At 45.7% G+C, this 26,850-nt stretch overlaps 2 protein-coding genes and 2 long non-coding RNA genes across 12 annotated transcripts in view; 2 read left to right on the top strand and 2 right to left on the bottom strand.

Moving 5' to 3' along the window:
• The window catches only part of kidins220a (kinase D-interacting substrate 220a), a 31,476-nt gene extending 11,363 nt beyond the window's left edge, over positions 1-20,113 (top strand). For 4 of the 8 annotated variants that reach the window (XM_057011956.1, XM_057011954.1, XM_057011955.1 and 1 more), the window contains 14 exons: positions 109-346; positions 435-520; positions 1,808-1,952; positions 2,063-2,225; positions 11,470-11,648; positions 13,112-13,323; positions 13,479-13,595; positions 13,882-13,941; positions 15,201-15,233; positions 16,264-16,380; positions 16,478-16,576; positions 17,116-17,334; positions 17,961-18,173; positions 18,837-20,113. In XM_057011956.1, the coding sequence (XP_056867936.1) occupies positions 109-346; positions 435-520; positions 1,808-1,952; positions 2,063-2,225; positions 11,470-11,648; positions 13,112-13,323; positions 13,479-13,595; positions 13,882-13,941; positions 15,201-15,233; positions 16,264-16,380; positions 16,478-16,576; positions 17,116-17,334; positions 17,961-18,173; positions 18,837-19,679 (2,724 nt within the window). In that variant the 3' untranslated portion in view covers positions 19,680-20,113. The remainder of the gene's footprint in view (positions 1-108; positions 347-434; positions 521-1,807; positions 1,953-2,062; positions 2,226-11,469; positions 11,649-13,111; positions 13,324-13,478; positions 13,596-13,881; positions 13,942-15,200; positions 15,234-16,263; positions 16,381-16,477; positions 16,577-17,115; positions 17,335-17,960; positions 18,174-18,836) is intronic. The other 4 variants (XM_057011957.1, XM_057011958.1, XM_057011959.1 and 1 more) reach the window with 4 other exon arrangements.
• A 689-nt stretch (positions 20,114-20,802) lies between these two features.
• On the bottom strand, positions 20,803-23,052 carry id2a (inhibitor of DNA binding 2a). Its single transcript, XM_057011962.1, has 3 exons — positions 22,589-23,052; positions 22,268-22,328; positions 20,803-21,458 (listed from the first exon to the last, which is right to left on the bottom strand). Exons 1-2 carry the CDS (start codon positions 22,943-22,945, stop codon positions 22,272-22,274), a joined length of 414 nt encoding a protein of 137 aa, XP_056867942.1. The 5' UTR covers positions 22,946-23,052; the 3' UTR covers positions 20,803-21,458; positions 22,268-22,271.
• A 221-nt stretch (positions 23,053-23,273) lies between these two features.
• LOC130513253 (uncharacterized) lies at positions 23,274-26,371 on the top strand. 2 transcript variants are annotated; one of them, XR_008946658.1, is made up of 4 exons: positions 23,274-23,893; positions 23,965-24,036; positions 24,286-24,373; positions 26,044-26,371. It is a non-coding gene; the product is annotated as an uncharacterized LOC130513253 (long non-coding RNA). The 2 variants fall into 2 exon arrangements; XR_008946657.1 differs by lacking the exon at positions 23,965-24,036 and having other exon boundaries at positions 23,280-23,893.
• On the bottom strand, positions 25,458-26,076 carry LOC130513256 (uncharacterized). The gene is made up of 2 exons (XR_008946662.1): positions 25,944-26,076; positions 25,458-25,675 (listed from the first exon to the last, which is right to left on the bottom strand). It is a non-coding gene; the product is annotated as an uncharacterized LOC130513256 (long non-coding RNA).
• Positions 26,372-26,850: the final 479 nt, after the last annotated feature.

Below are 26,850 nucleotides of genomic sequence, written 5' to 3'. Positions count from 1 at the left end.
TAGATTGTAGATGATGCGATTTAGAATGAAAATAGTGGACTGGTTCCTGGGTAGAAACACAATCAGACCATACCTTTTATATTATTCATGGCTCCCTTCTCACTGCAGGTAAGGGTTCTCTTCTCCAAAGGCCCTTTTATCTCCATCTTTGCTAGCGACCCCCATATTATCATCAAAGCCATCAACCAGAACCTCAACAGCGTCCTGAGAGACTCCAACATCAACGGGCACGACTACATGAGGAATATTGTTCACCTGCCAGTATTCCTCAACAGCAGAGGTCTGAGCACGGCCAAAAAGCTCTGCATGGTGACTCCCACCAATGGAGAGCCTTTGCCCTCTGAGGGTGAGGAACCTTTAACTTGCTCATTTATGGAAAATAGAAATGACATTTCATTGAGTGTTTGATATCATGTGTCGCTTTCTCTTTCAAGGATGGCATGAAGACATGGAGAGGAAAATGTCTCTGACCAGTCTGGACCAGTCCAAACTTGGCAGCAAGAATGCGCTCAATCGAAGGGTAATTATTATTTATATCTTGTTGTCTCTATTGTGATTGGAGTTACAGCCCCATGGGAGCAGCCTCTGACCCCAACGCTTTACCGTAAATGTTCCTGCTCTTTGTTGCCTCCAAAATTTAGTGGGAAGTCACCACAGGTATGATATTGGCAGGAAGGTGCAGACAATAGGAGACTAAATCAAGGAGATGAGTACAGAGTGCATGGCCAAAGTTCCTGGTGTAATTGATGTAATGACTGTTTACTCTTCCTGTTGTGTCGCCATGGCCTAATGACGGGGCCTAACAGCGGTGGGTCCCTGTGACAAAATGCTGGCACCAGGTCTGCTGGCAGGAGGCTAAGTGACTCTGCTGCTGCCGCGATGCGTTCATGCCCCCCCACAGGAGCCTGTCACTACCCTCCTGCCTTCCGGCCTCCTCTTTTGTTTGACATTTGTTTGTACCCATGATTTACCAGTGATATGAATAATTGGTGTGAGATTTTTTTCATTATGGGTCTTCTGTCTCATGAGGAGGGCATCAGGATATTTCTTCACCCTTAGTGGCAATACAACTATTCATCACAGAGAGAATTGGAAGAAAACGAGCCAATAATTCTGAAAATCCACAATAAAACTGCTATAGGAAGTACAGGGGTGCTCGTTTGAAAATACCTTTCCAGCTCTGACTGAGAGTTTGCCATATGTTTGATCTCTCCGAGAAAGCGGTCATGAGACCGGCATTATGACTTCAAAGCCAGCCAAAAGCCTCACCTTGGCTCCTGACCACGGCAGCTGTCTGCTGGCACAGATGTTCTCCAGCAGGGCGCATCCATGTCAATAGCGTGTCTGTGGGTCATGAGTGTTCATCTTTGGGACAGAGGCTCTTTGTTTCTGAATTTGCAGGGAATTAATGTGTTTTTCTCATTAAAACATAGACTCTACAGACAGAAAGAGAGGCTGTGCTTGTCGTCAGGGCAACCCTGAAAGAAATCTTTCATTTAAATTGTTTTCAATTAAAAGTTCGCGTGGTTAGGCTATAAAGTTTTGGGCCATGTCTAACTGTATTAAGCATTCACATGCTAAGACTAGGTTAGTCAATATTGAATCATAGTTATGTTTAAAAAAAAATTGTTTCTCTAAAACATTTTTTCATAGTCCCGAGTTGTGTCATTTAATAAATTAATGGCTAATTTGGAATACAAACAGCAAATAAAGTAATCCATTTAGTGCGTAGTTTCAAGCCAACTGGAAACACGGCTAATTTAAACAAAGACCCTGTGATGATGTGATCTGTTTATGCTCTGTTAAGGACACGTACCGCCGCCGCCAGATGCAAAGGACAATCACCAGACAGATGTCCTTTGACCTCACCAAGCTGCTGGTGAGTGAAGACTGGTTTAGTGACATCAGCCCACAGACCATGAGGAGGCTTCTCAACATTGTTTCTATCACAGGTAAGAAATGAACTGTAAGGACAGTTTCTACCAAAGGAACAGGGCAACAAAAACATACCATGGAGTCAGATTTAACAGGCCAGTAATCCTTTGTCCCTCCATTTTGACAGGCCGTCTATTGCGGGCCAATCATATCATCTTCAACTGGGACCGGCTGGCGTCATGGATCCACATGACAGAAGAGTGGCCGTACAGGACTTCATGGATCATCCTGTTTCTGGAGGAGACAGATGGAGTGTCTGACCAGGTCACTCTCAAGACCCTCTATGAGAGGTACAGGTTCAGCTTGAATAGTTAATCAGGAGTTTATTTCACAAGTTTTATCTCATATATTCCTCAAAAGGTATTTAATTAAATACAATATAAATGAGAAATTATATGAGTGAAGTTTAGTATCAGTTGTCACCTTTCAACACATTTATTTCTGGCTGTGAATTCCTAAAAAAAAACAAAATGGCTTTTAATATTGGAGACAAAATAGTGATATATATATATAGCTTTGACCAGCAGGTGGTGGTAGAAGATTTGGTTTTCAGCGTGAACCATATTGTTGCGCAGCAATGGCCGTGGAGTGTCTTAGTCATGGACATCTGCACAACGGTTTTAATCATATAAATGATAAAGTAAAATTAAAACAGGTTTTAATTCATGAAAAAGCACAAAACTGAAGCTAAAAGAACTAAACATCAACTGTTTGCCTGAGCAGGAAAAGAAAAGTCTCATATATCTGCCTGTGTAAACAACATGACTGCTCATGTCATTGTATGTCTGGGAACACGGATGCTTTTAGACGTGCTCACCAGAGACAAGAGCAAGAGAACCGTCAAAGACTCCAGTCTCTGGGTGCGGGTGCTGTTGTATATCAGTCACTGGCCTTTAAAGGTTGCACTCTGTCACAATACACTAGTGCATACAACTCCCGCGGCAGCGAGTTGTCATACACTGTTATTGTCAGCCTGTCAACCATCTAGATTCAGCAGAGGAGCCTCCATCCCCCATGTTCAAGGCAGAGCACTGCCTCATTAGACTAGGTTAACATTGTATGGCAAGCAAATATCAAATGCTATTACAGTATCGAAGAAGAATACTGTTCAACACGAGCCTAATACTGTTGTACATCTCTGCCTCAGATTAAAAAAGACACATCCATACCATTGAAGTATAGAAATTAAATACCTCTACACTGAAATGCTTAAGAAATGCTTAAGCCTATAGCCATTCATGTGATCATTCATGAGACCAGTTCTGTCTCATTTCTTTGTCTTCGTTCTCATTGGACATCTTTCCAAATGGCTGCTCTGTTCTGCAGTGGCCGTCGGAGAAACGTCCTTAATGATGATGACAGGAAGCCTCAAACAGGCTAAACACAGTGCCTTGCTTAGAGGCCTTATCTCTTGCACTAATCTGCCCCTGATAAGACTCTGCTTCTGTCTATGCATCTCGTTCCGTTGCTGTTTTCGATCTCTGTAATGTTTGCAACGCAGCATTCTGTGGTCTTCTCAGACTCGCACTCCCTCTTCTTACACCTTTCTGGTTGAGACAAGGATAGATACTCGTGGTTTTATCCTCTTTAAGAATGCGAAGATGTGCGTGCTCATTATATCCTGCATCTTAAATACTGTCTCTTTTAAATTATGGCCAATTTTCAAGCAAGTACACACACACACACGCACATGCTCTGTTGGATTTCACCATTTTTAAAGAGCTGCACATCCCTTGAGCATTACTAAGTGACTATATTAGTGGTGAAGTGAATGCGGGGGTTAGTCAGCCCCTTATAGGTCAACTGTCACCCTACATCTCAGTCATAATGCAGCCGGGCTTCCTCTGCTTTTTTGTAAAGCTTGCTGCAGATAAGTAGGCCACAGCACACAGCACTAGATCAGCTATAAATCCCAGTATAGAAAAATCATTTGCAACAATTGATCCTTTTAAATCATGATCTTGGAACTGAGATTTTCAACACGGGTGTCCTTCAGAGTCAACAAATCTAAGAACTAAATTAATATGAAAATCTATGAAAGCAGTAGAAAAAAATGCCTCTTTCTCATATCCGTAATATAAAAAAAAGAGATACATCCACACCCTCCCACAAAAAACACTCTCAAAGTGGACAAATAGCTGTTTTTAGCAAACTGTCTGGCAATGTTGGGGCATTAAATGCCATTGTTTGACACATCACAGAGAGAAATACATACGACTAATTCCTGTAGCAGGAGTTGGCCAGTACAGCTCCTGCTAATCTGATGGAGAATGCATGTTAATAACCTTAACAATTTCCATCATTACCAATAAGACGGGGCAGCCTCGACTATTATGGCATGGTGGGGGGGGCATCTGTGTAACAAAGATAGAACTGTTTGAAGGAGAAATTTACTGAAAGCTCAAATCTAAACAGTTTAAATGGTGCTCTCACAGCTGGTGTGAGGTGAGATTGTTAAGCCCTAAGGATTGAACTGGCAAATAGAAACACTGAGTTTTTGGAGTTTTTGCTTGAGATACCTTTACAGACTTAATAACTACAGCTAACCCACGCTTTACATTGCTCTGAAACACCCCAGCCCTTTTCCTCAATTACCGGTACTGTTACTCAGTGACCTCAGAGTCTTTTTTAGTGGAAACTCTTCCAGAGATACAAAAAACCCCATAAATGTTGTTCAAATCTAACCTCTTACAAAAAGCTCTTGTCACAACTGATATATATTCCTGGTCTCTTTGGACCAGCATCTTTTTATTATTTATTCATCTGTTTGATATATTGGGACCAGTTGGTGATTGGGGCTGGGTTTCCTCCTTCAGAGGGTTTATTCCTGGACGCCCAGATCCTGTTTTTCAGCTTGAGATTAAAAAAAGTGTCACTGGTCCACCGAGCAGGTTCTGACATCTGGTGCCCTGCCTGTGCCAGGATGCCCCTGCCGCACTCAGTAGTGGGTTTCTGGCACTGCCACCTGGTTCTCCACACCCACACATAAATGCACACCACCAATGCTTGCCATGCGTTTCTGCACACACTGACACAAAGACGCGGCGAAGTAGGCGCAAGTTGTGAGGAAATTAAGCTGAAATACAAACATTAGTCTGCACACACTTCAGGTCACACAAAGAACCGGCACGTATGGTGAAAATGTAACACAAGCGCGCACACACACCTTGCTCTCACGCCAGAGGAAGAACATATGTCACCCCAACTCCTCTGAGGATCAGTCTAATTAATCAGGCCTGGAGATGCAGGCAGCATTCAGCAAACACACATATGTGCACACAGACTCACACTTGTTTACAGAGTTGTGGAAGCAGAACAGAGAATTCGTTCAGGTAAAATGACAGTGTTTGTAAGTGTTTGTTTTCAACTGGGTTTTCCAACATTTGTGGCTAAAATCCATCTAAATATTACTTATTTTTATATGTGAGCATACTAAGAAACAGCTCTTCCTCTCCTTCCAGTTTTCAATCTGTTTGTTGTACCAACCCTCCATTTATCCACCAAACAATCTCCCTCTTAGAGATGAGACTAGAGCCAGGCACTTCCTGGACGCTTCAAAACTTTTTTTTCCTTGCTGATTGTGCTTTGAATGAATATGTAGCCTGGCAATTCAGCCCTAATTAGAGAGACTCTTATCCAAAGCAGCGAAACATTAATATGATGCTCTCTTCTCTCTTTCAGGATTACTTTAATTGGCACAATTATTGTAATTTGGTTGCAATTATGTGTCGGGATAAAAGTGCAGTTCCAAACCTCATGCGGGTGATTCCCTTTATGTGGAATCCTTTAATAAGCTTTTAAATGTCGTGCCGCAGAGAAAGGCAAGATCCCATTCTGCTCTTGAGATGAATACTTCTGAACTGCCTGAAGTCTTTATTCTTTGCTGTGTTGCCTTTTGTTCCTGTGAATTCCTGCTGCATTTATCGGACTGTCAGTCATCAATGTTTGAATATGGCTTTCTTCTGCCTCCCTGCTGGGGGCGCTTGTTGTTCCTGCATTCCTTTTTCCTCACGGTACACAGTCAATGACCAAGTAAAACCTTTTTATTGAATAAATTGTTATAAAGTATGCTAACAAAACCTCACATAGTCCTAATTACTAATAATGACATGCTTAATGCTGCATGTATGGTCTGTGTCTTACATCGCATGGCTAGCTGACACTTTGTGCGTCTGACAGAGAGAGTGCACAACTGCTTTTATCTAATCAAGAGTCTGCAACGGTCGCTTAAAATAGGAGCTGCTCTGCGGTTAAATGTTGTCTGCGTGCAATCAGCAAAGGCAAGCAGAGTGAAGGTGAGTCAAGTAGGTACCCTTCAGGGGAAAGGGATAGAAGTGATGCAGCTCCCAGTGAAAGCAAACTGGACAGAAGGTCTAGAGATGCAGGATTGCATCAGGTGAAGAAGGAGCAACGTGAGGAGGGAACTATTACACAACATTCTTTGTTGGAAAATCTGTAAAGCGCTTCTTTTTCTAAGCCCAGTGAGAGAGATTAGGTGTAAGTGGTCAGTGTCAAATGAAATACACTGTTCCCTTCTGTGCACAAGTCACAAGCCTCAGCAGCACCTCTGACTGGTCCCCCACATTTTAGTCATGGATTCATCCATCAGTGACAGCAAGGTTGGATTAACCTTTCAGGAAGCCCATGGCTGAGAGGCAGACCTCCGCAGGACCCTCAAATCAGTGTTGTCGCATTAAACATTATCCCTGATTACTCTGAGGTGTCGCTGAAAATGTTCAAAGGTTAGAGGCTTTTTCTATAAATTGCTGCACTGGCAGCACAGGCTTGTGAGATGTTTGGCACTGACCTTTAAGTGGGCAACGAGATTTGTCACTCAGCTAATGCAGGAGCCGGGGGCACATTTGATAATTACACCACCACCCACATCCAGCACTGCCGTGAGCTTAACATCCCAGACCCAAAAATATGGCGGTCAGGCTCTTTATGGGATGTGCAGGTGTAGAAACCCAGTGAAAAGACAGACCGGAGGGCTTTTACAGCCAAGGCGTCTTACCGTTTTTTTCATATGTGGTCAGTCATTGTGGATACACCCAAAATAATGGAAGGATTTGTTGAGGCCTGACTGAGTTTCCATGGTCTGGATGACTTTTTTGATAGTGAGAGTGTTCGTGTGGTCTGGCCCACATATTAAAACCCCACCTTTTGGGTTTAGGGTTGAGTCATTCGTTCGTGTTGAGCGTATTGTTCCTATTAAGACTTAAAAGCAGAGCTATGGTCCAAGATGCTACTGAGACCGTGGAAACTTTTGGAGGAAAAAAAGCAATAATGCTAAAATTCTTGTATTCACACGAGCGAAATACGTCATCATCACATTGGAACAGTGGAGGTGGGACGATCTGTGGACATACTGGTGTGAATGTACTGGCAAACTGGGATTTCATGCTGAAACCTTGTATAGTTCAGTTAAGGTTTTGGGGTCTGGAACAAGGAGACTCCATTTCAGTTCTCCACATGAGTTTAATCAGCATTTCGGGGAACCACTGAACGTTCTAGGCCTGTCTCAACTGGAGACAGTTCCCTCTAAAACAGCTCAATTTATTATTTTTTTTATCAGCATCATGTGTTTTGTGTTAGCCGCTCGTCTCTGTGGTTTGATATGGGATACACGGGTCCAGTTTAGCGCAAGAGAATTTTAATTATTGGAATAAAATCGGCCTTGGATGTATGCGTAAAACAGACACTGCCACAATTGTCAGTTGGCACTGCCAAATGATTGGAGCGGGGAGGCGGCGAGAAGAGAGCAGGCACACGCTGTCCACCTCAGATGATGGATTGGATTCAAATCAGGGAAATAAAACTGGATTTTAAGAAGAAAATAGCATTTAATCTAAAGTAAAAACAGATTTTAGTTTTCTTTGCCTTCGCGGTGGTGGAGGCTTTGGTGGGTTTCACTGTAATGATGCTGCTCTGCCGTCCACGCACCACTTTTCTAGGCTGTCTGCTGTTCTCCCAGAGAGGGCCTCACCGGGTTCATCCACAGACGCCGTGCCAGCAGCTCTGACATGACGCTGACCAGAAGAGGAATGTGCCTGATTTTAGTCTGGTTGTTGTTCTGGTCACACATTAAAACTCTTTAACTTTTCAAACACTGTGCGCACAAGGATTTGTCTTTTTCTGCAGACATCTGACTCTGTATTTGGGACCCTTTATGGAAATGTTTGGCATCTTGGTGCCTCCTTTGTAGATCGGTTGCGTCCATCATCCGCGAGCGCAGCAGACAGCTTAAAGCAAAGTCAAGTGGCACATCTGTACTTAGTGCCCAAATAGCAAACAGAAATGATAGAGAGCAGAATTCTGGTCATTTCTACCACTTGCAGTGTGTGGGTGGTTGAGAGGAGAAGAAAGACTCTGCTCCAGGCAGCCTTGGGACCTATTAGCATTTGGATAAGCTCAGAAAGCTCCTAATGGCTGCACCACACAGAAAGTGGTTGAGCCTAAGCGCCTGTACCACTGCTGCTATAAGCCGGGTCCTGTAAATGGAGCCATTGTGCAGGAACAGCTTTAGCTCACTTGTCCTCGCTCCGCTTGAAAGCAGCACCCTGGTTGTTCGTCAGCACTCCAACCTAAAAGCATCCATCTTGTCATTTGGCAACTGATTGCTGATAGCAGCGTCTTTGTTCCTTTTGTCTGTTCGCTGTGAAGATGACTAAGTTTGAAGTGATTTCTGTCAATTGCTTCATGCCAAGGCCAACAACTCATCCTTAGTTAACTCCAGAGGATGCCTTCTGAAGTAGTTAAACTGCAGTTGTCATTTAAGGGCTACCTCTGTTTCTCACACCATGCAGTTGAGGATGTTGGCATAACTTGCTCTAATGGTTTATCAACTGTTAGTTCTTCCGTGGAACAGTAGTTGTGCCTCTATAGTCCTTTTTGGCCCTTCATAATTCTCCTTATAAGTCATTCAGACACTTGTGATCTTTAACAGTTCTCACAAGGCCAGCGTTGAAACGGGAGCTCGACTTTGTGCCATTATCTCAGACACGTCCGCCCAACCAGCTGGGACAGGACCCTTGACTCTCCTTTTTTCCCCCTCTTTCCATCTGTCTCAGTGTAAATCGGTGATAGATGACCTTGATTTCTTCACGGCAGCTCATGGTTGTGTTTGGAAGACGCAGGTCTTTTTGCTACGGTGTGTTTCTGATGCAGCACTGGTCATAACATGCCAGTATGGAAAGTCCTGGCTGCTTGCATCCTGTGATAGGTGGAAATGCAAAAGCACTGGATTCCTGTCTTTCAACTATTTAGTTTTTTTGGTTTTTTTAAAAAAAAGTAGTTGTATATGCTGTTGCTTTGTGTAAAGGGGTTAAAAAGAAACAACAAGCAAAAAGTGAGATTCCGTAAAATGTCACGGCGGGTGTTTTGTAAGAGGAAGTGCTGTGTGTATGTGTGTGAGTCAGTGGCTCCTGTTGGTCTGTGTCTACATGCCCACAAATAAACAGCAGTAAGTCAGCTGGCAACGGGGAAGTACAGGCTTCTTTCAGTCTGCATATGGGTTAATATAGTCCATGAGGAAAACAGTGAAACACGCCCACACTCATGGGCACAAACACACACCCCAGCACTGTCCAGGTGTACATGGTGCTGTTAACTTTTTTTATTTTTATTTTGTGTCCACGCTACGGCTGTTCACTGTGCTTGGGTTTGTGGTATGGGTGCATGCAGGTAACATCTGTGCCTTCAGAGGTCTTACTCATCCCCCACAGCAAGGGGGCACATGGGCAGGGTTCATCCGCGTGCCAACATGGAGCTTCCTTGACCTTTGGGGTCTTGTTAAAGGTTCTAATGGAAGGAACACTGAGAGGGCTTTGTCCACTGCAGCCCAGCTGTGGCTCAGTGTCGTCTCTGCTCACAGCCTGTTTCCGCACTTTATAGACTGTGTGTATCTGTGACACACTTGAATCCAGACAGTGACATTTGGATGGCTCACCTTGGCTGGTCTGTGGGAGTGTGGTTTTTAAGAAGAAATGGAACTTAGATGCAGTCATATCCTGTGTATCTGATCACTGATCTTAAAATTTCAGTTCCTTCTAGTCCTAGAGCTGTGGCAAAATATCAGAGTCTACTGAGGTCAGTATCTTTGGACATATCATTATTTAAGGGACACCCCATCCCCTGTATGTCTTGGCAAAGTGGTTTAGATTTGGTTTAGAGATGTACCCACAAGGGCGCAGATTTGAGATTTGCAGCCGCAGATGTGTCCATCACCGACCATCTGTCTGGTAAAAATGTCCTTGAGCGAAGACTAGACCTCATTTCAGTTAAAAAAAAAACCCCGTTCAGTGTCCTCTCTACTGTCTCTACTCATCAGTGAGCTAAAAAAAATGGAACTGGGCTGATGAGGCTGCACCCTGGGTTTGCTTTAGGTTAGTCAGTGGTTTTGTCAGGTGCTGACAGTCAACATCAGCTATCATGCTGTAGCAATAATCATCCTGGCAAGTCATTGAGAGGCCAGCCGCTGTTTACTCTCGAAAACAGATCGGAGTGGTGAAAAAACCCCCGAAACAAGCTCATCATCCATATCATCAGGAAAACAGCAGTAGTCACAAACACACGTCTCCTGCATGGGACCAGGGTGGATGTGGACTCAACTGTAACTGGTTGGCCTAGAAAACTAACTCATTTCAAGCAAACCATGAAGGGTTTGGGTGACACATTACAGTGGAAAAGTGAGGAGGGGGAACCTCCCCAGCCTGCTGCTGGAGTTTACCCACTCATCTGATAAGAGCAGCACATTATAGTGATGAATAGCCAGTGTCAGAAGTCGGGCAGACTTTCATATTTTTTAGAGCTGCATGATGATCTTAATGAGATTGCTCCTGGTTGTTGGTTGTTGGTGTTTGGGTTTCCACAGCCACATGCTACTTTGTCCTCATTTATACTGTTGTTTTATTTTTATCAAGCACAGTCCAAATTGGATACACCAGTTTAAAGCAAATAATCCTCGCTACTTAACAATTCCTGTGCACTGATGACATAATATGACATTTTTTAACTTTTTAAACTGAACTGTGCTGCTGCTTTGCTGTGCAGCGTTTCGTGTGTCGGAGCTACATTTCTAAATATGGAGTATTCGGGGTTTGGGATAGCAAACGTCTTTGTAGCAGTTGTAGCGCATCATGACGTGCTTCCATTTGCTGCTTGCTAAATTACCCTGATTGTCATCTTCTCAGGTTTCCTCCTCTGCTTAGCGAAGATAACATCCCTCACTCTATCTGTCCTCAAACATCCCCCCTCTCACTATCTTGCCTTTTCTAAATCCAGTTATCTCTGCTCTCATGATGATGATGGTCGTTGCATATCTCTTCTATCTTAACAGAACTTCTTGCTATTTCCTCTGTTCCCTTTTCATCAGAATTCAATGGTTCATGTTTTCTACTGAGCCCATGTAGCCAGAAAACTGCCACGTTGATATATATAACCCACCTAAATATAGTGGGCTTTGAGTATACAACTAATGAAATCACAGTATAATAATGCACTATCGTTACATTTATTTTTCCTTTTCTTTTTAAGAATCTCCAAGAATATCCCGATGACCAAAGATGTGGAGCCACTGCTGGAGATTGATGGTGACATTCGGAGTTTTGAGGTCTTCCTGTCCTCCAGGATGCCCGTCCTCACCGCCAGAGATGTGGAGATGTTTCTGCCATGCACTGTCAACCTGGACCCTAAACTCAGGGAGATCATAGCAGGTTCATAAACACACGTTTGTGCAGTCGGATGAACAAATCAAAGGGAAATGTAAACGATCACTATTCCAGCGAAGCGAAGAGTCATTGCAGCAAAACAGAATCGCTCCACTGAGCCCACAATAGCATTCAGAACATTCTTGAGTTCTGCTGTGGGGATTAACATTCTTCCAAATGATGTGACTCGATGGCCACATTGGCCTATTTTAACTTGTGTTACGCGGCTGTTTGTGTTCACTTTCACTCCCAGCTCATTTGGCAGCATCATTATTCATAACGTAGCAGCAGGGTCTTCTCTAACATCGCCCACCGCGTGGAACTTAGGAACCCACAGCTTGTTTCTCGTTTACAAATGGGCAAATATCAAGGAGCTTCCTGCTGCAGCACCGTGGTATCAAGGCAATATTTTCACCCTAGTTACTGCCTTCAGCACCGTTCAGTGACGTAATAAAGCATCGATATTAACCCCTAAGTGAGCGGAGCTGTGTTTGACCGTGCGTCAGTGTCCATTCATCCTATACGGGAGTGTCAATGACGCCTAGTGTGAAGCTGCTGCATCACTGAATTATGAGACGGCAAAAAAACACACAAAGTCGCACACACACAAAATCTGTTCCATTGAGTCATTAGTGCAAATGATCACGCAGACATTGACTCTGAGTGCAGGATCCACGTCCTTAAACTGTGTAGGTGTATACGGAGCAACGGAACATGTGTTTCATTGTTTGCGTTTGTGTGGGAGGGACTTTTCACCTCCCCGTGTCCCCATGGTGACCATTGATCAGACCCAGTCATTTTGCTCCTTCCTCTCCTGCTACTTGGATGCCTGTGTCCTGTGGCCAGCCGCCGCTCGGCTCCGTCAGTGATACCCGCCCATGGGCCTGACTCACATCATAAGGCCCCCATTGTGTTTGCCGGCTGGATCGGGTCGCTCTCAGCATGTCATTCAGCAGCCACTTGTGTAACAAGGAGACATTCTGGTGCCTGCTTCGCTTTCTGCTACTTACTTTCTTGCCTGGACACAGAAATCCCTTCTCTGAAACGAACTTTGTCCGGGTTTAGTTCATTTATCTGTTGAAAATCTTGGCAATGTGCTTCTGTTGATCATCACATTAGTTTCGGGCTGTCTGCTTTATCTACAGTGAATCAGCAAATTTACCTGTTTAGGATCAGTGCAGTTATAGAAATGTCAGGTAATTAGCGTGATCTGCTCACGGTGTCTCTGCTGTATTCAGATGTTTGATTGCCTTTTATTTTTGAGAAAAACAACATGTTTACAAGCAACCTCTTGTGAATTAACAAAGGTAGCTTGTGTAAACTGATTGTTAGATATGTATTTTATCTTAACTCTCCGAATATGATGAAATAAATGTACATGGTTGGTGCGTGGGTGGATCTGAGGGAGCGTAGTCAAGTCGGGCTCATCTACATCGCAGATAAACACTCTTCTCGTCTTTCTCCCTTAGATGTGCGTGCAGCGAGGGAGCAAATAAACATGGGAGGGGTGACCTATCCCACATTGCCCTTGCAAGACGCCGGACCCCGTCCCCAGTCCATGTACAGCCAGGGCTCTGTGGCCTGCTCTCCCACTGTCGCCTTTGCCAGACCGCTGCCTCCTCAGCCGCACAGTTCCTACTTCAGTGGAATGACCGGCCCTCAGCACCCCTTCTACAACCGGGTGAGACAGGAAGTGGGCTTTTCACTCTTATCAGTGAAGGGACGAACCAGATTCCCTCATGAAAACAACAACCAATCATTTTTGTTTTGTTTAGTTTGTGTATCTGAGCTCCTTTATGTTTTTCATTTGATTTTCCCTTCTTTTACCGTCCCTAGCCTTATTTTCCCCAACATGTGTATCACCAACCAAGACATTACTCCCACCATGTCTTCTCATCTACCCGCCCTTCCATTAAACTATCTGGTCAGCCTAAGGACAGCACCAGTGGACTAGTAAGTAACAGACAGCGCTGGATATATCAGGTCCCTCACAGGACAATTACAGCTACAAATGTTGTAGCTCAAAACTGATATTGAAGCAACATTAACCCAAAGATCATTGTGTCAATTTGAACATCAAACATTATTTGATTTTTCCAAGACGTTGTTTACACTGCCTCTCTCTGCAGCCTCTGCCATCCGGTGATAACGGTTCTTGAGATTTGAGACCAAAATAGACTAGATGCAGTTCTAAAGTCCGATTGCGCAACCCTTACTCCCCCTTCTGTGTCAATATCAGGGTGTTATTGTGGAGGAGACCAGAGAAGTCCTCTCCTCCTCCCTCTCTGAAGCTGCTACGGTAACTTGTAGTTACAGTCATGAGGCATCATTAACAGTGGTAGTTTCCCATGAAGTGTATTTAAAATGCATGCCTACATGTTTGACACCAGCACTGTAACACCCGGGAGGTGATAGGACAGACGTAGACTGCAGCTTTAACTGCATGTGATTAACGCCGGGGCTCAGAAGTGGGGCATTTTGATGATTTGTGCTCCACAAAGCCACTTATCAGGATACTGCCAGAGCGCTTTTGAAATCTACATGAGAGATTAAAATAAAGATTACCTTGGAATTTTCCTTTTCTTGTTTGCCTGCATTTTAGCGTCTGTATAATCTTCAGTCTTCCCTCATTTTCTTTAAACTCCCGTCACCACCTTAGTGTAAATTACACTATCTATTCTTCATGTCTTCCCTCATACCTTTGTAACCCTTCCTTCCAAGCATACATTTCCATTTGGCTTCTACAGTATGTATGTATTAGCCGATCTTATCCCTTCCTTTGTTTCCATTTGATCTCTTTGTGTGGCGTTCACATCTGTGCGTTTTGCTGCAAATCTGTGAATATGTGCACACACACTCGCTCATTTAAGTCTTTGAGATGTGTAACAGGCTGAGCCCACTGTAATTGCTTAGCTGATATAAGTGTGGGTATGGATTCCTCGGGCTGTCGGGATTATCATCAGAGCAACTGTTGGGGCTGCGAATACACACACACACACACACACACACACACACACACACACATACATACACAGACAATAAGCTCAACTCTGGTGGAGCTTATCGCCTTACCAAGACGCTTCCTCCCTCACAGAGCTCTGTTTCCTCTTCACCATCCTTCTGCCCAGCCCTGAGCTCAGCCCAGCTGTAATTACAGTCTTATCACACACATACATACTCACACACACAGACACTGGGAGGGTTCACACTAATATATGCAGACATTTATTCCTTCTCTCACATTCTTAGTATTGCAGTCTGATTTGTGGCGTCCTATTGGAGGTGTTCTTACATTAGTACTTCTTTTGGTGTGGTGTGAGATGTCTTGTTATGATTAAGACTCTCTCTATCATGGAGGTTCCCTAAAGCAGCCGTTCTACCCTGGAAGACAGACGAGTGTCGGGCTCCGCTGCTGTCCTGTGACCTGATAATGAGTTCACTGGGTTTGTCTGCCTGTGCTCCTTTTCCTCCACAGGTCCTGCTCCTGGCTTCAATGTGCTCTTGTTTGTATTGTTTTCTGACATTTTGTCTGTTGCTTCCCTTTGTCTCCTTTTCAAGCATTTAAAGTCGCTGCCTTACAAATTGAAACAGGTACACCTTTAGTGAATATTTTAATGTCACACCTCAACTAGCCAATCCTTGCTCTTCACTTCTAACACCTGCAAAGTAGCACCAAGCATGCTTTTAGAATAACTAGAATTAGCATGGAAAACTTCACATCCTGGAGTAGTTTAGTTAACTCACTAACATGGTCTCATTTTAGAGTAAATCCTCTACATCATAGTCCCCATGTGCCAAATCTCCATCCTCTTGGCCGCTACTACAGGTAGCTGGCGTCTACCATTGTGTGCTCTGTCGCATGAGCTGCTTATTTCATTGTTTAACAAGCACTCGTAGTCTCAAGCTCAGCTCCTCTCCAATGGAAGCTGAAACAAAACACAGGGCTTAGACTTAAGCTGTGTCTTAATGGTGCTAATAGCGGGAAGAGACAGCATTGGATCGAGTGATAGGAGAGAGAAATGTACCGTATTAATGGGGAAAACGGGAGGCAGAAGCCAAATTCCTGGGGATAGTTGCTGAATCACATGACAGAGACAGGTCTGTGCGGCTCCTGTACCACAAGGTGGCATATCGTCCTCGTGTGAGTCCTCAGTAATAGTCACATCGGGCCTGGCAGCTGCTGGGTTCCGACATTTTCCATGTGGCAACTCACAGACTCACTGACTCCCTCTCTTAAGTGATGTCTGCGCGGTTTTCATTCTTGTGTATACAGAGACAAAAAGAACAAGAGTAGGTAATGTCGTATTTAGATGGGTTGGCAGGTTTGTTTACTTTTACACTTACACTGTGTGACTGATGAAGAGAGTTACTGTGTGGGATTGTGGTTCTGCAGCTCTGGGTGTCTCACAGCAATGCTGCATGTCGGCTTCGCCAGGTAGCATTTCTGGTTTTACCTTAATTAGTGATGAACTGTTCAAAGAAATTAAAGGACATTAACTGTGCCCTTAATTGTTTTGAACATGTAGGTATACAGTGCTCACCAGCATGCAGCTGAGCAGTTTAGTTTGCCCACCAAAGCACGCTGAAGAGGTTTATATTTTAACTGTCTGTGTGTGTTTAGATCCAGCCCGCCGTCCTGCTCAGCTCTATGAACACTGGTGCTGTTTGTGAGCTGGTCAAGCAGATAGATGGGATCGACACCACCATGCTGCCTCAGTACACCGCCATCATCAAGAAGGTAGGCCTGTTCATTCATAATCCACTGCTTGTCTCTCATAAACAGGCTTGTTCTCTTGCATTGCAGCAGCCATTTTTCCTCTCATTTTCCTGCGCAGGCTAACGTGAACGGTCGAGTGTTGTCGCAGTGCAACCTGGATGACCTGAAGAAAGAGATGGAGATGAACTTTGGTGACTGGCAGCTCTTTAGAAACATGGTGAGACTATTTCGGGGGCTATAGTGAAATAAGCAACCAGCTGTATTTATATTTTGAGTGAATATCTGCAACTAACCTGTAGTGACATGTGTTCCTGGACCTTGTCACACTTGATTATTCAAAAAGGAGGCAAAGCAGAATTTTGTACACGACCTAGTTTATTATGGTCGATAGCTCATATTCCCTATTTTACAGGCCGTATTGTGAGAATGGCACCAGTCAGTCAGCCAGGAGACCACTTGATTAAGTCAGGGCTGAAATCACTAACACGTGCCACTGGCTCTCCTGCACTCTTAATACCAAACCAGTGTCCTGAGTTGCTTCTGTGTTTCTGGGGATTCAGCACAAAGCTCATGTAGGAGCAGCAGGAAAGTGCTGTGGTCTTACAACACTGTGGGTTAACCACCGTGGAGCTGCCAGGAGGCAGCCAGTAAACATCTGGTTTACTGGCTGATCTGAGTTTGTTGTTGGAGAGGAGTGGACAACGCAATATTCTTAATCCAAAACCTCTTTCCCCCACTTCCAATGTTTTCACCAAGGTGATGGAGCAGCGGCACGCAGAGACTCAGGCCCTGCTACTGGATGAATCTCGAGCTGCTAGCGAGCAGGGCAGCGTCACACACCAAACAGAGCCCAAACGACGCTCGGCCGTCGTCCAGCAAGACGCGGCAGCGTTCAGCCTCAACCTCAGCTTTGAGGAGCTCAGCGGAGCCGGTCTGGAGGAGCCTCCGAGACCCAGCGGCAACTCGCAGTGGACGGTCAGCTTCCATCTCAACAGCTCTGTATAAATAAACCGCAACTGTTTGTGTGCATACGAAAATGATTATTTAAGAGTAACGCCAGCCCCCATTTGGTGACTGCCAACTGCAGTGCTGTCACTCAATGTTGGTCCAACGCATAAAGTTTTAAAAATAGCAATTGTGTGGGAGTGTAATAACTGCAAATGCGATTTGCACAGTCGCACCACCTAAACTATCCCGAGCCCACAACTGAGCCAAGGCGTTGGTGACCTCCCTGGTTTCACATTAATGTGGTTTTTGAGAAGTGAAAACAGCAGCCAGAGAGAAAAAACTGCGCCGTACAGGATGCTTTTGAATATTGCAGAATTATAAATACACACGGGCACTCTGCTGCAAACAAAGGTGTCATGAGGCTGCCTGGTTTTGTAGCTTACACTCCCATTTTGCAAACTCTGACACGAGCGCTCACGCGTCGGCAGCTGCCTCTGCTGCTGTATGTTCTCACTTTGTGTTCTGTTTTCCAAATATAAATCATGTGACACAATCCTGGGTCTTTTGTCGAGTTGAGCTGAGTTTAATGCCTCGCCGTGGTTCTTTTTGTCCCTCATTCTGCTATTCTAACTTTTTTCCCGTCACCTAATCAGGTGGCAAATCTGAGGACGTCGAGCATGTCCAGCCTCAACTCTCAGGAATCCTCCAATGACATCTGCAGGCTGACTGACAAGCAGCAAGCGGAGTACCGCGACGCCTACAGAGAATACATCAGCCAGATGTCCCAGCTGGAGATGGCCGGCGGTGGGGCAGAGAGGCCTCACCCTGGACAGTTCGCCCAGGCCGGCAGCTCCGAGGACAAATCGGTGGGTGGACAGTCTTTTTATTTTTTTTTTCCAAGAAGCATTACTTCTGCATTTAGGCGATGAGACTTCCTGGTGAAGGTGTCACATCTGTTGCCGTTGCTAAGAAAGCTACTGTGTGTTTGAGATCAGGTACTCCGTCATCGCCGTTGGCCGTCTGTTAGGTTGTCTGACAGCCACAGTGTGATGATGGAGGAGTGGGAGGTGTGTGCTAACGTTCTACCGTTATACACATCTCATGGCTTAGAAACACCAAATGTTCGTCTCTGCCTCATCTTGACCTCAGTCAGTCTTCCTCAGATGACATTCGGCACCGGTCGCCAGTCCATCGTAGAGCGTGACTGCAGTTTTAATATCACAAAGTCTAAAGGACGACTCAAGTTGCGCCCTAGATTGTTAAAACATCCACATTATAGGAACGTCCCAACAGAATAAAGTGTTCCACTTGGTTTTTGTTTAATGGGGATTTTGATATATTACTTTTGTGTATTTTATTAGTACCCAAAACTCTTGCAGACAAACCACAGTTTGATGAAAGGATGTATTTTTTTTGGTTCCTCAATTTCACATTAAATTGTTATTTATGTTGGCACATAACGGATAGACAAAGAGAAGATGGAGCGCATTTCCACGTTTTTGTCAGTGAATCCTCTTTCCTTTTGTTAGGCCAAGGATGGAGCCGACCAAGACAGCCGCAAATCCTTCACCAAGAGAGGCTCCAAGGCGGGTGACATCACAGACTTCCCATCAGGGGCCGACAGTCAGCTCCTAGACACCATCAGTGAGGAGGATGAGAACCACAGCGCGTCCTGCAGGACCCCAGGCACCAAGAAGAAGGGAGCCGGGTCATTGTACCAAAAGCTGCCCAACGATGAAGACTCGGGCCCAGAAGAAGCCGACACCACCACTCCCCTCCTTCACAAAGAGGCTTCACGCTCAAGCTCCCAGCACGCCGGGCCTCTCACCAGGCCTGGCTTCCTCACCGAAATCAGCCTGGATAAGAAAGATTCGTCCGACTCGGGGATGCGCTCCAGCAACAGCTCGTCGGACCGCTCCTTGGAGGAGGCGGGAGGAGACGCCGAGAAAGGAGCCATGAAGCGCAGCTTGATGGAGCTGGAGCTGGAGGGCGTGGTGAAGAAGAGAGGCCTCCTCCCCAGCAGTCTGAGCGGCCTGCAGGACGCCACGGTGGCCCGCATGTCCATCTGCTCCGAAGCCCCGTCTGAAGTCAGCCTCGTGGCCAGCAGTCCCGAGGAAGGATGGACGCCCAGTGGCCAGGGCAACCTCAACAGCGGCAACGACAACACCGCCTTCAACGACAACGCCACCAACGACAACGCCGACATCAGCAACCGGCGACCGGAGCCCACCACGCCCTGCAGCACCAGCGTCTCACCGGTTATCGTCATCACTCCCGGCAGCACCGCCGCCAACACCACCACCGTCGCCTCCATCCACAACCAGAACCTGCGCTCCTTCAGCCTGGGAGATGAGAGCGAAAGCGTGCTCTGAGGAGGCTCGTATAAGCTCTCGCTCTCCGTCTTCACACTCTTTGGTGTCAGAACAGTTGTGTGTATCGTTAGGGGGTGTCGTTGTGAATCCAGAGCGGTGGAAAGCTTGAATTTACCGATTTATTCACGTTGTGTTTGAAGAATATGGTGCTGTTGTAGTATTAGTGTGACTATTGATGGAAATGTTGCTGAAACTCTTTGTGTTTGGTGTAGAAACTCACTCGTGGATGTAAACTGGTGTCTGGTGCATGTTGTAGCCTCCAAGGTGATGATTGTTTCTCCAGTTTCGAATCCTTGTGTAATTGTGTGCTTTTTGTGCCGTGTGGTTTGTGGATTGTGAATTAACCTTGTGCATTTTTTTTCTTGTAGAAAAATCAGCTGTTTGACTAGTGCACGTGCGTTTCACTTGAAAAATAAACCTGGATGTTTGAACTGCTCGGCCTGAGTGTTTCATTTGACGGAAGAGGGACTAAAGGGACGCGCATTGACACCGCTTCTGTCCTCCGATAGATGGCGCACTCTCCACACAAACGCATTGCGGGGCCATTTGTTGGGACTCTCCGAAGCATCAACTGCTGAGAACAACAAGATCAGATAGGTGAATCTGGAAGGGTTCTAAATCATGTGAGGATTCGTATTCGTTGGTACGTCACAGCTCGGATTATTCTGCTCTTTTCTTGCTGACCTGATCTGTCATCCAGTCTGATGAAGTCCATAAAACCGCCGGTGGAAGTTTGATAAACGTTTTGAGAAAATAAAATACCATTGCTGTCAGCACAGTCAAAAACACCTCATTTCCCCCCTTTTGGGTCTTAAAGCAGCCTGCAGTTTAAATGACCAGCCTGTCACGCTCAGTCATTTGATCCCATTTACTTTACGCAGCATGCGAGAAAGTTCAAGCGCAGTCAGTGCGCACTAAATAAGCTTTTTATGCAACCGTGTTTGCTTCGGGGAGGCGTTGACACCGTTTTAGTCTATTATGGGGTCACAGGGGGCAGCCCAGATAAGGATGGGAGCTTGTTTTATGAGTCATGGCTTCACGCAACCCGTCGATTTCTACACAAGTCAAGATGGAAACCAAAACACCTCCATTCAAGTCCACTCCCCCCCAAAATAACACATCCTTTTGAGCGCTTTTGATTTATTTTTGTATAAAAAAAAAAGAAGGTACAATTTACATTACTTTTATAAAAAGTTTCAGCATAATTAAGTACAACATTACACTTTTGCAGAAGTTTCAGTTTTCTGCAACTATACAAGATAAACTCCCGAGAAGAGTTCACACCGTTTCATTCGTTTTTCATTCGTTTTTTTTTTTTTTTAAACAACGTCCAGTCCTTCATGTGCCAACAACTCTGACAAGACAAGACTAAATGTTTTTTCTTCCGTTTCTGTACAGTAACTAAACAAGTTTCTATTCGCGTCCCCGCGAAAAAGCGGAGACCTTCGAAGGAGGGGGGTGAAGGGTGATAATCCTTGTGACAATAATCTCGTTTTTTTCCCCCCCTCCCACTGTCGGGAATATAAAGCGCCTTCCATTTCCAGAAAGGACCCACAAATAAAACAATTCTTAAGTTAAATAATAAGTGTCCAAACAGAAAACACATCACATAAGATTGTCCCATAATTAGCGAAAGTCTTTTGATTTGAGCGTCAGGAGGGGGGGAAAAAGGAAAAATGATCCAGGCCTGGAGGACAAGAGACAGGAGAGGTGACGGTGAAGGGAAAAGTCCTGCTCCTCAGGTCCTGTGTGTGTTGTTTTTGCGTCTTGACCAAACACCTGCAAAAGATTGAGAAAGAGAGGCGTGTTTAGAAAATGCAAACAGGGCAGAGATCCGGACAGACTGGCGCCAGGGAGGAAGCCACAGTTTTTAACATTTAACCAAACACTCCCAATACTAAGCAAACCCTGCGCTCCAGATGTACACACACATTCCCAGAAGTAGGGACTCACACACACTTTTCGCACAACTTCAGCCTACAATCTGGGGAAGAATCAGCGTAATTGCAGCTCAGCTGGCGCCTGCCCACTTCTTGTACCAATTATGTGCAGACATCGTAGTAGCGGTAATCCAAACAGCCATTATTTTCCTGTTGCAGATGCTCTTCATTACAGACACGAGATGTCCAGAGTACAACCCTGCGCGTCTGCTGCTCGCAGTCAGTCAAACTAGCCCGGGGCGAGTTTGATCCACCACCACAAAAAAAAAAAAAATCCCAACGCAAAAACGGAGATATATCTTAATCTGGATTATTTCTCTGACACGGACACTTCTGGTCAACTCGAAATGATACCAGGGTGTTTTTGTTTTTAAATTTCTCTCACAATTCTTTTTTCGAGCTGCTTAAATTGTGACCAAAATCGAATTCTGGTCGGGCCAGTTGCCTTATCCGTAGCAGTGCTGTGGTGCGTTCATGTACGGATACAAACCAGACGCACTGAGGCCATTAACAGCAGCGAGGGACGAGAAACGCGCATTACTGAGGCGACAAATGTGTCGGTCAGCGGTAATTCTGGCCCATTCTGCTCCGGCAGACTGGCGGACAGGCTGTCGCGGAGCCTGGGAGACATGAGCACAGCCTACTTACCGCTTTAACGATGTAGAGTCCGGCTGTCATCTGTCATCAGTTCTGACGGCAACTCCGGGGACTGAAAACAAACAAGCGGACCAAATGTTAATTCTCTACGCAGGAGCAGAACGGAGGTTTAACACGCACAGACGGCGCTGGGACGCGTTTCTCTGCACAATAGAAACAGAAGAAACGTGCCATTTTCTTCACCAATAGGCCATTTTGCGCGACTTGACACATAATCTCGAGGCGCAGACTGCGCGCACAGATGGGGAAATTCGCCTCATATGGTTCATCAAAACATCGGCCTAATCAAGGTGTTCGGGGGGGTCGAATTACCTGTAATGACAAAATGCTGATATCTGTGTTGAGGGTGGTCAGAGGGGTCCTGGACGGAGTCTGCCCCGGCCGCGTCGGGTGATGCAGGCGGCTGTTGAGCGCTACGCTGGAGTCCAGCGCGATCTGCAGGTCCAGGATGTAGTCGATGACATGCTGCAGGATTTCCATCTTGCTGACGTTCTTGTTCTGCGGGATGCTGGGCACCAGCTCCTTCAGCTTGGAGTAGCAGTCGTTCATGTTGTACAGCAGGCTGAGCGGGTCATCCACCGGGGTCTTGCTCCGAGAGATTCCCAAGGAGTGCTCTGAGAAATTCGCGTTGTTTTTCCGGAAGGACCGCACAGGGCTTATTGCTTTCATTTTGTCAGAAGCGGAGAGAGCCGAGACGGTTCCTGTGTGAGTCGATGAGCTCGTTTCTTTAAAGTCTTGATTTTGCCAGACGACCAGCGATCAAACTGGATTACCGAGCTGTCATTGTGGTTTATATAGGAAACAGGCTGGGCATACGAGGCAGGAGGGCTCATCGTGCTAATTGGTCAGGAAAGACACGTCACTCACCCTTTCTTTGGACTTCCATTGGCTCCCTGTTCGTATGCCCCGCCCCTCCGACATCACGTTACCGGTGGCAACGCATTCTGGAGGCGGAACCCAGAGGACGCTTCGCAGCTCCGGTGGGCAATTTGGAAAATTAAGTCCTTACCTGTTTCTGATCAAGAAAATTAATGATTCGCGAGGCTGTTATTTGAGCACAAAGTGTGAGCACGCGGTATTAATTCTGCCAGCACCTGTAAAATGTGTAGAAATTGACAGAAACCCAACTGGAAACACGACGAAAACACAAAGGTTCCGGCACAATAACGATTATTGTACATTAAAAATGATGTCTGGTCATAGAGGACTGGCCGCGCACATTGTAGGAATATTTTCTTTCCATTTCTAGTTGCTGGTTGAGGTGATATCTGCGAATTCGCGGGTGTGGAGCGGTGACAATGATGAAAATGATGATGACAGGTAGCACATCAGGCGCGTCTGATGAACCCTAATTCACTCCAGCCCGGCCCGGTGTGAGGGTTCTTCTTAAACTGAGGGTCTAAGAAAACGCTTCTGCAAACTGAAACCTGGCGCCACGAAACGAGTCGATGGGGAGAGTAGCCCATGGCGCACAGAGAACGTGAGGAAAAGGGGAGGCCGAGCTGATTAATACTCTGAAATCTGACAGAAGTTTGTCGCACCTGTAGTTTGTGTCTGTTGTCAGCACTGGCGCGGAGCGCGGACAATGGGGTTCGGCCCGTTTCTTGTCTATAACAGGTAGTATAACGGTATATCATCGCGGTTTTTGTTGCTTTGATGTGATTGCTTTATCGGCACAGTTTCTCCAGCAAAGCCCCCGCGTCATTGTGCGCTCAGCTGATGGACTCATGGCCAACAATGCGCTTTTAGATCGTGAGAAGGTGATTAGTGGCACTTTATTTTCCCGAATGACCCATTTGTTTTAAGGACGTACACGGTTCAGTCCTCAGCTGGAGGTGGGACTTTGTTCGATGCTGCACTAATTGCCCCCGAGGGCAGATATGAACTCTTGTGCTCCCCCCCCCCCCCCCCCCCCGCGCAATTCTATGTTGTTTTAGAATCAAATTCAAAAAGAATTGAATTAAAGAATAGTTAATGTAATGTTACGCTTTTCTCTTTTGTCAATTCAGATTCAACAAAGTGAATAAAACCCTGCGCCCAAGTGGTCGTCCTGGACAAACCAGAGGCAGTTTGGAGAGAGCGCGCAGCCTGGTGCAGGTAGGATCTCCTTCCGCGGATCATTTAGGACTCGGTAGAAACGCGGCGAGCTACCATCAGTACCATTAACGATTTGTATTCAGCATGATATTCGGCGAAAATTACAGGCAAGTGCCATCTGTCTGTCTGCCTTTACGCACGGCTGGTACGGCTATGGACACCGGTTTTTGTTGGACCTCCTTTTTTTTTTTTTGCATTTCTAATACAGTCTGAAACTCCCGCAGCACGTGTCCACATCTGTGCAGTCGCCTTTTCCCATTTTCTCCGCGTCTCCGCTTCGCTCCCGCAGCTGAGAACATCACGCACGGCGTCCCTGACTGATGCCTGACAGGCGCGTGAGGAATCTGGCGCAAGAACACGTCGCTGCAACTTCGCGCGAGCCTCCGAGAGCAGCATCCACATCCTCCTCCTCATCCTCCTCTTCCTCTTCTTCTCTCCTTTCTCCCCTCTCGCGCTGTCTTTGGAACAGACTCTCTGGCGCCGGCGCCGTGACGTCACCCATTCACAGTAGCCTTCTAGCCAGTCCTCGCGGCGCCGCTCAGACGGTTTCCATGGACACGGGGTTTCGCGTTGGTCATGAGAAGCGGCTCTCAGCTGATGGGACCGAACCGGAGTTTTGGGTCTTGTTTTCTTCGGTCTGGGTCACATTCTCTCGACTATTATGGATCTAAAATGGAACCGCTTCTGTTTCAGCTTCGTTAAGAAAACCGACTGGAAAAAAAAAACCCTTTACGTAACAAAAACAACATGGGCCATTTTCTGTTATGGAAACTGTAGTTGTTTTGGTTCGTCACTTATCAGCTCGGTAATAATCGTTTTATCTCTAAAGGGTCTAAATGTAAATGTGTGCTTCAAAAATAAACTCGTAAAATTGCCAAGAAAGTTATTAGCTTCAATATTTTCATTTTTGGATGTTTCCAAACCTACTGAATCACGCGTTCGTAACAGATGAAACGAGTCCATACTACCAGCCCGCCACGCCATCACCTGCGGGGCACCCACCCGCATTTAAGGGGGGAAAAAGACGTTTTTGATCAAACAAGCTTTTCACTCAGCCCACGCACAAGCACGGAGACACGGGTCATTTTTGAAGTTCTTCTAAAGTTTCTTTTACTCCACCGAGACTCAAAGACATTCCTCAGTCGCAGCGGAGGTCACCAACCTATTAGTTTGGGTTCAGGAGATAAGGTTCAGAAAACAAAGCGGAGCAGCCAGCCGGGAGAGGAGCCCTGGAGCCCCGGCGTCGGACTGTCTGCGCTCCGCTCGGCTCAGTCATCCTCCTCGCTGTCCCAATAATCGTATCTTTGAACAAACAGTTGACCTGAATGTATTTTTGACATCAATATATTTGTTTATGCGCGTGATTGTGGATAGTAACAACCAAATAAATGCAAATATTTTCTGTGATTTCAGTTAGGCGGCCAAAATAAACAACCCCAGTTACCTACGGTTACACTAATTCGTCGAAGATAACAGAAAATGGAATTCTATTTTTTTTTTAAATTCAAAACGTTATTCTAGGTTTCTTTTATAATTTAATGTTTATTTCTCATGCCTGTACAAACCGCACATTTAAAGCTGCTGTAAAACTCTGAATTCCGCTGGTTTCACACTCCGAGTTACTCCGAGACGCAACCAGCGGGGTCCGTAAACGCATCTCTGTCCTCCAGCGTTCCTGAAGTGGCCCTGTCGCTGCTCTGCCACGTGCCTGTCGCGTGCAGGACAGTTGCAAGGATTCTTGTAGCGGCGTCGACCCCCGGGTGGGCGTGGCCTCCGCCCCTCTCCCCACTCTAACCAGCCAGGATGTGGAGCTGAACTGGGACCTGGTGCCTTTCTTGACGTTTGTGTCCGATATTAAATGGTTTTACAACAACCAAATCCATGTTTTTATTATTATTTTTACCCCAGAATTGCCACTGGCAGGCTGTTCTGATTGCCTGTTTCATTTAATCTTTTAATTGTCACTCAGAGTGCATTAAACACCGCATTTGCATTAAATGTCTTATCGTTTCCTTTCAGCCATCCCCTGAACGCCTCACCAGATAGATTAATTTACAGCACCAGGCTACATAACATCCAATCCATGTGCACTATATATGGGTTCACCTTCTTTTATCAGAGATATTAAGATTTTAAACTTGTAAATTCTGAAATAACAATTAACAAATCACTTATGGATAAATATAAGATAAATAGCCTAAAGCAAACTTTGTTCTTTCAGAGAGGGGGAAAAAAAAGACATTTAGGTAGAAGTCAGCCCAGATTAAACCCACTTTGGTCCTGACTAAAAATAAAACATCGGCTGTCCTTCTCACTGTCCTCGTCCTACATGTCTTTACTGTCTCCTGTGGTCCACACGGGATTCTCTTTGCTCTCTCAGCAACGGCCATCGGGACCTGGCTGCATTGCAACGTGAGAGGCTGCTGCGGGCGCGCAGACAGGCGGGGAGCACTGGGAGACGTGGATGGATGGGAGAT

This window comes from Takifugu flavidus, chromosome 16 (assembly GCF_003711565.1).
Source record: "Takifugu flavidus isolate HTHZ2018 chromosome 16, ASM371156v2, whole genome shotgun sequence".
NCBI classification, from domain to species: Eukaryota; Metazoa; Chordata; class Actinopteri; order Tetraodontiformes; family Tetraodontidae; genus Takifugu; species Takifugu flavidus.
This window is presented reverse-complemented; position numbering and strand designations above follow the sequence as displayed.

Coding starts and splice junctions, on each gene's coding strand:
- id2a (XM_057011962.1), bottom strand. CDS start 22,945: ATGAAAGCAATAAGCCCTGTGCGGTCCTTCCGGAAAAACAACGCGAAT. Junction 22,329..22,588: donor TCAGCATTTTGTCATTACAG/GTAATTCGACCC, acceptor GTTTGTTTTCAG/TCCCCGGAGTTGCCGTCAGA.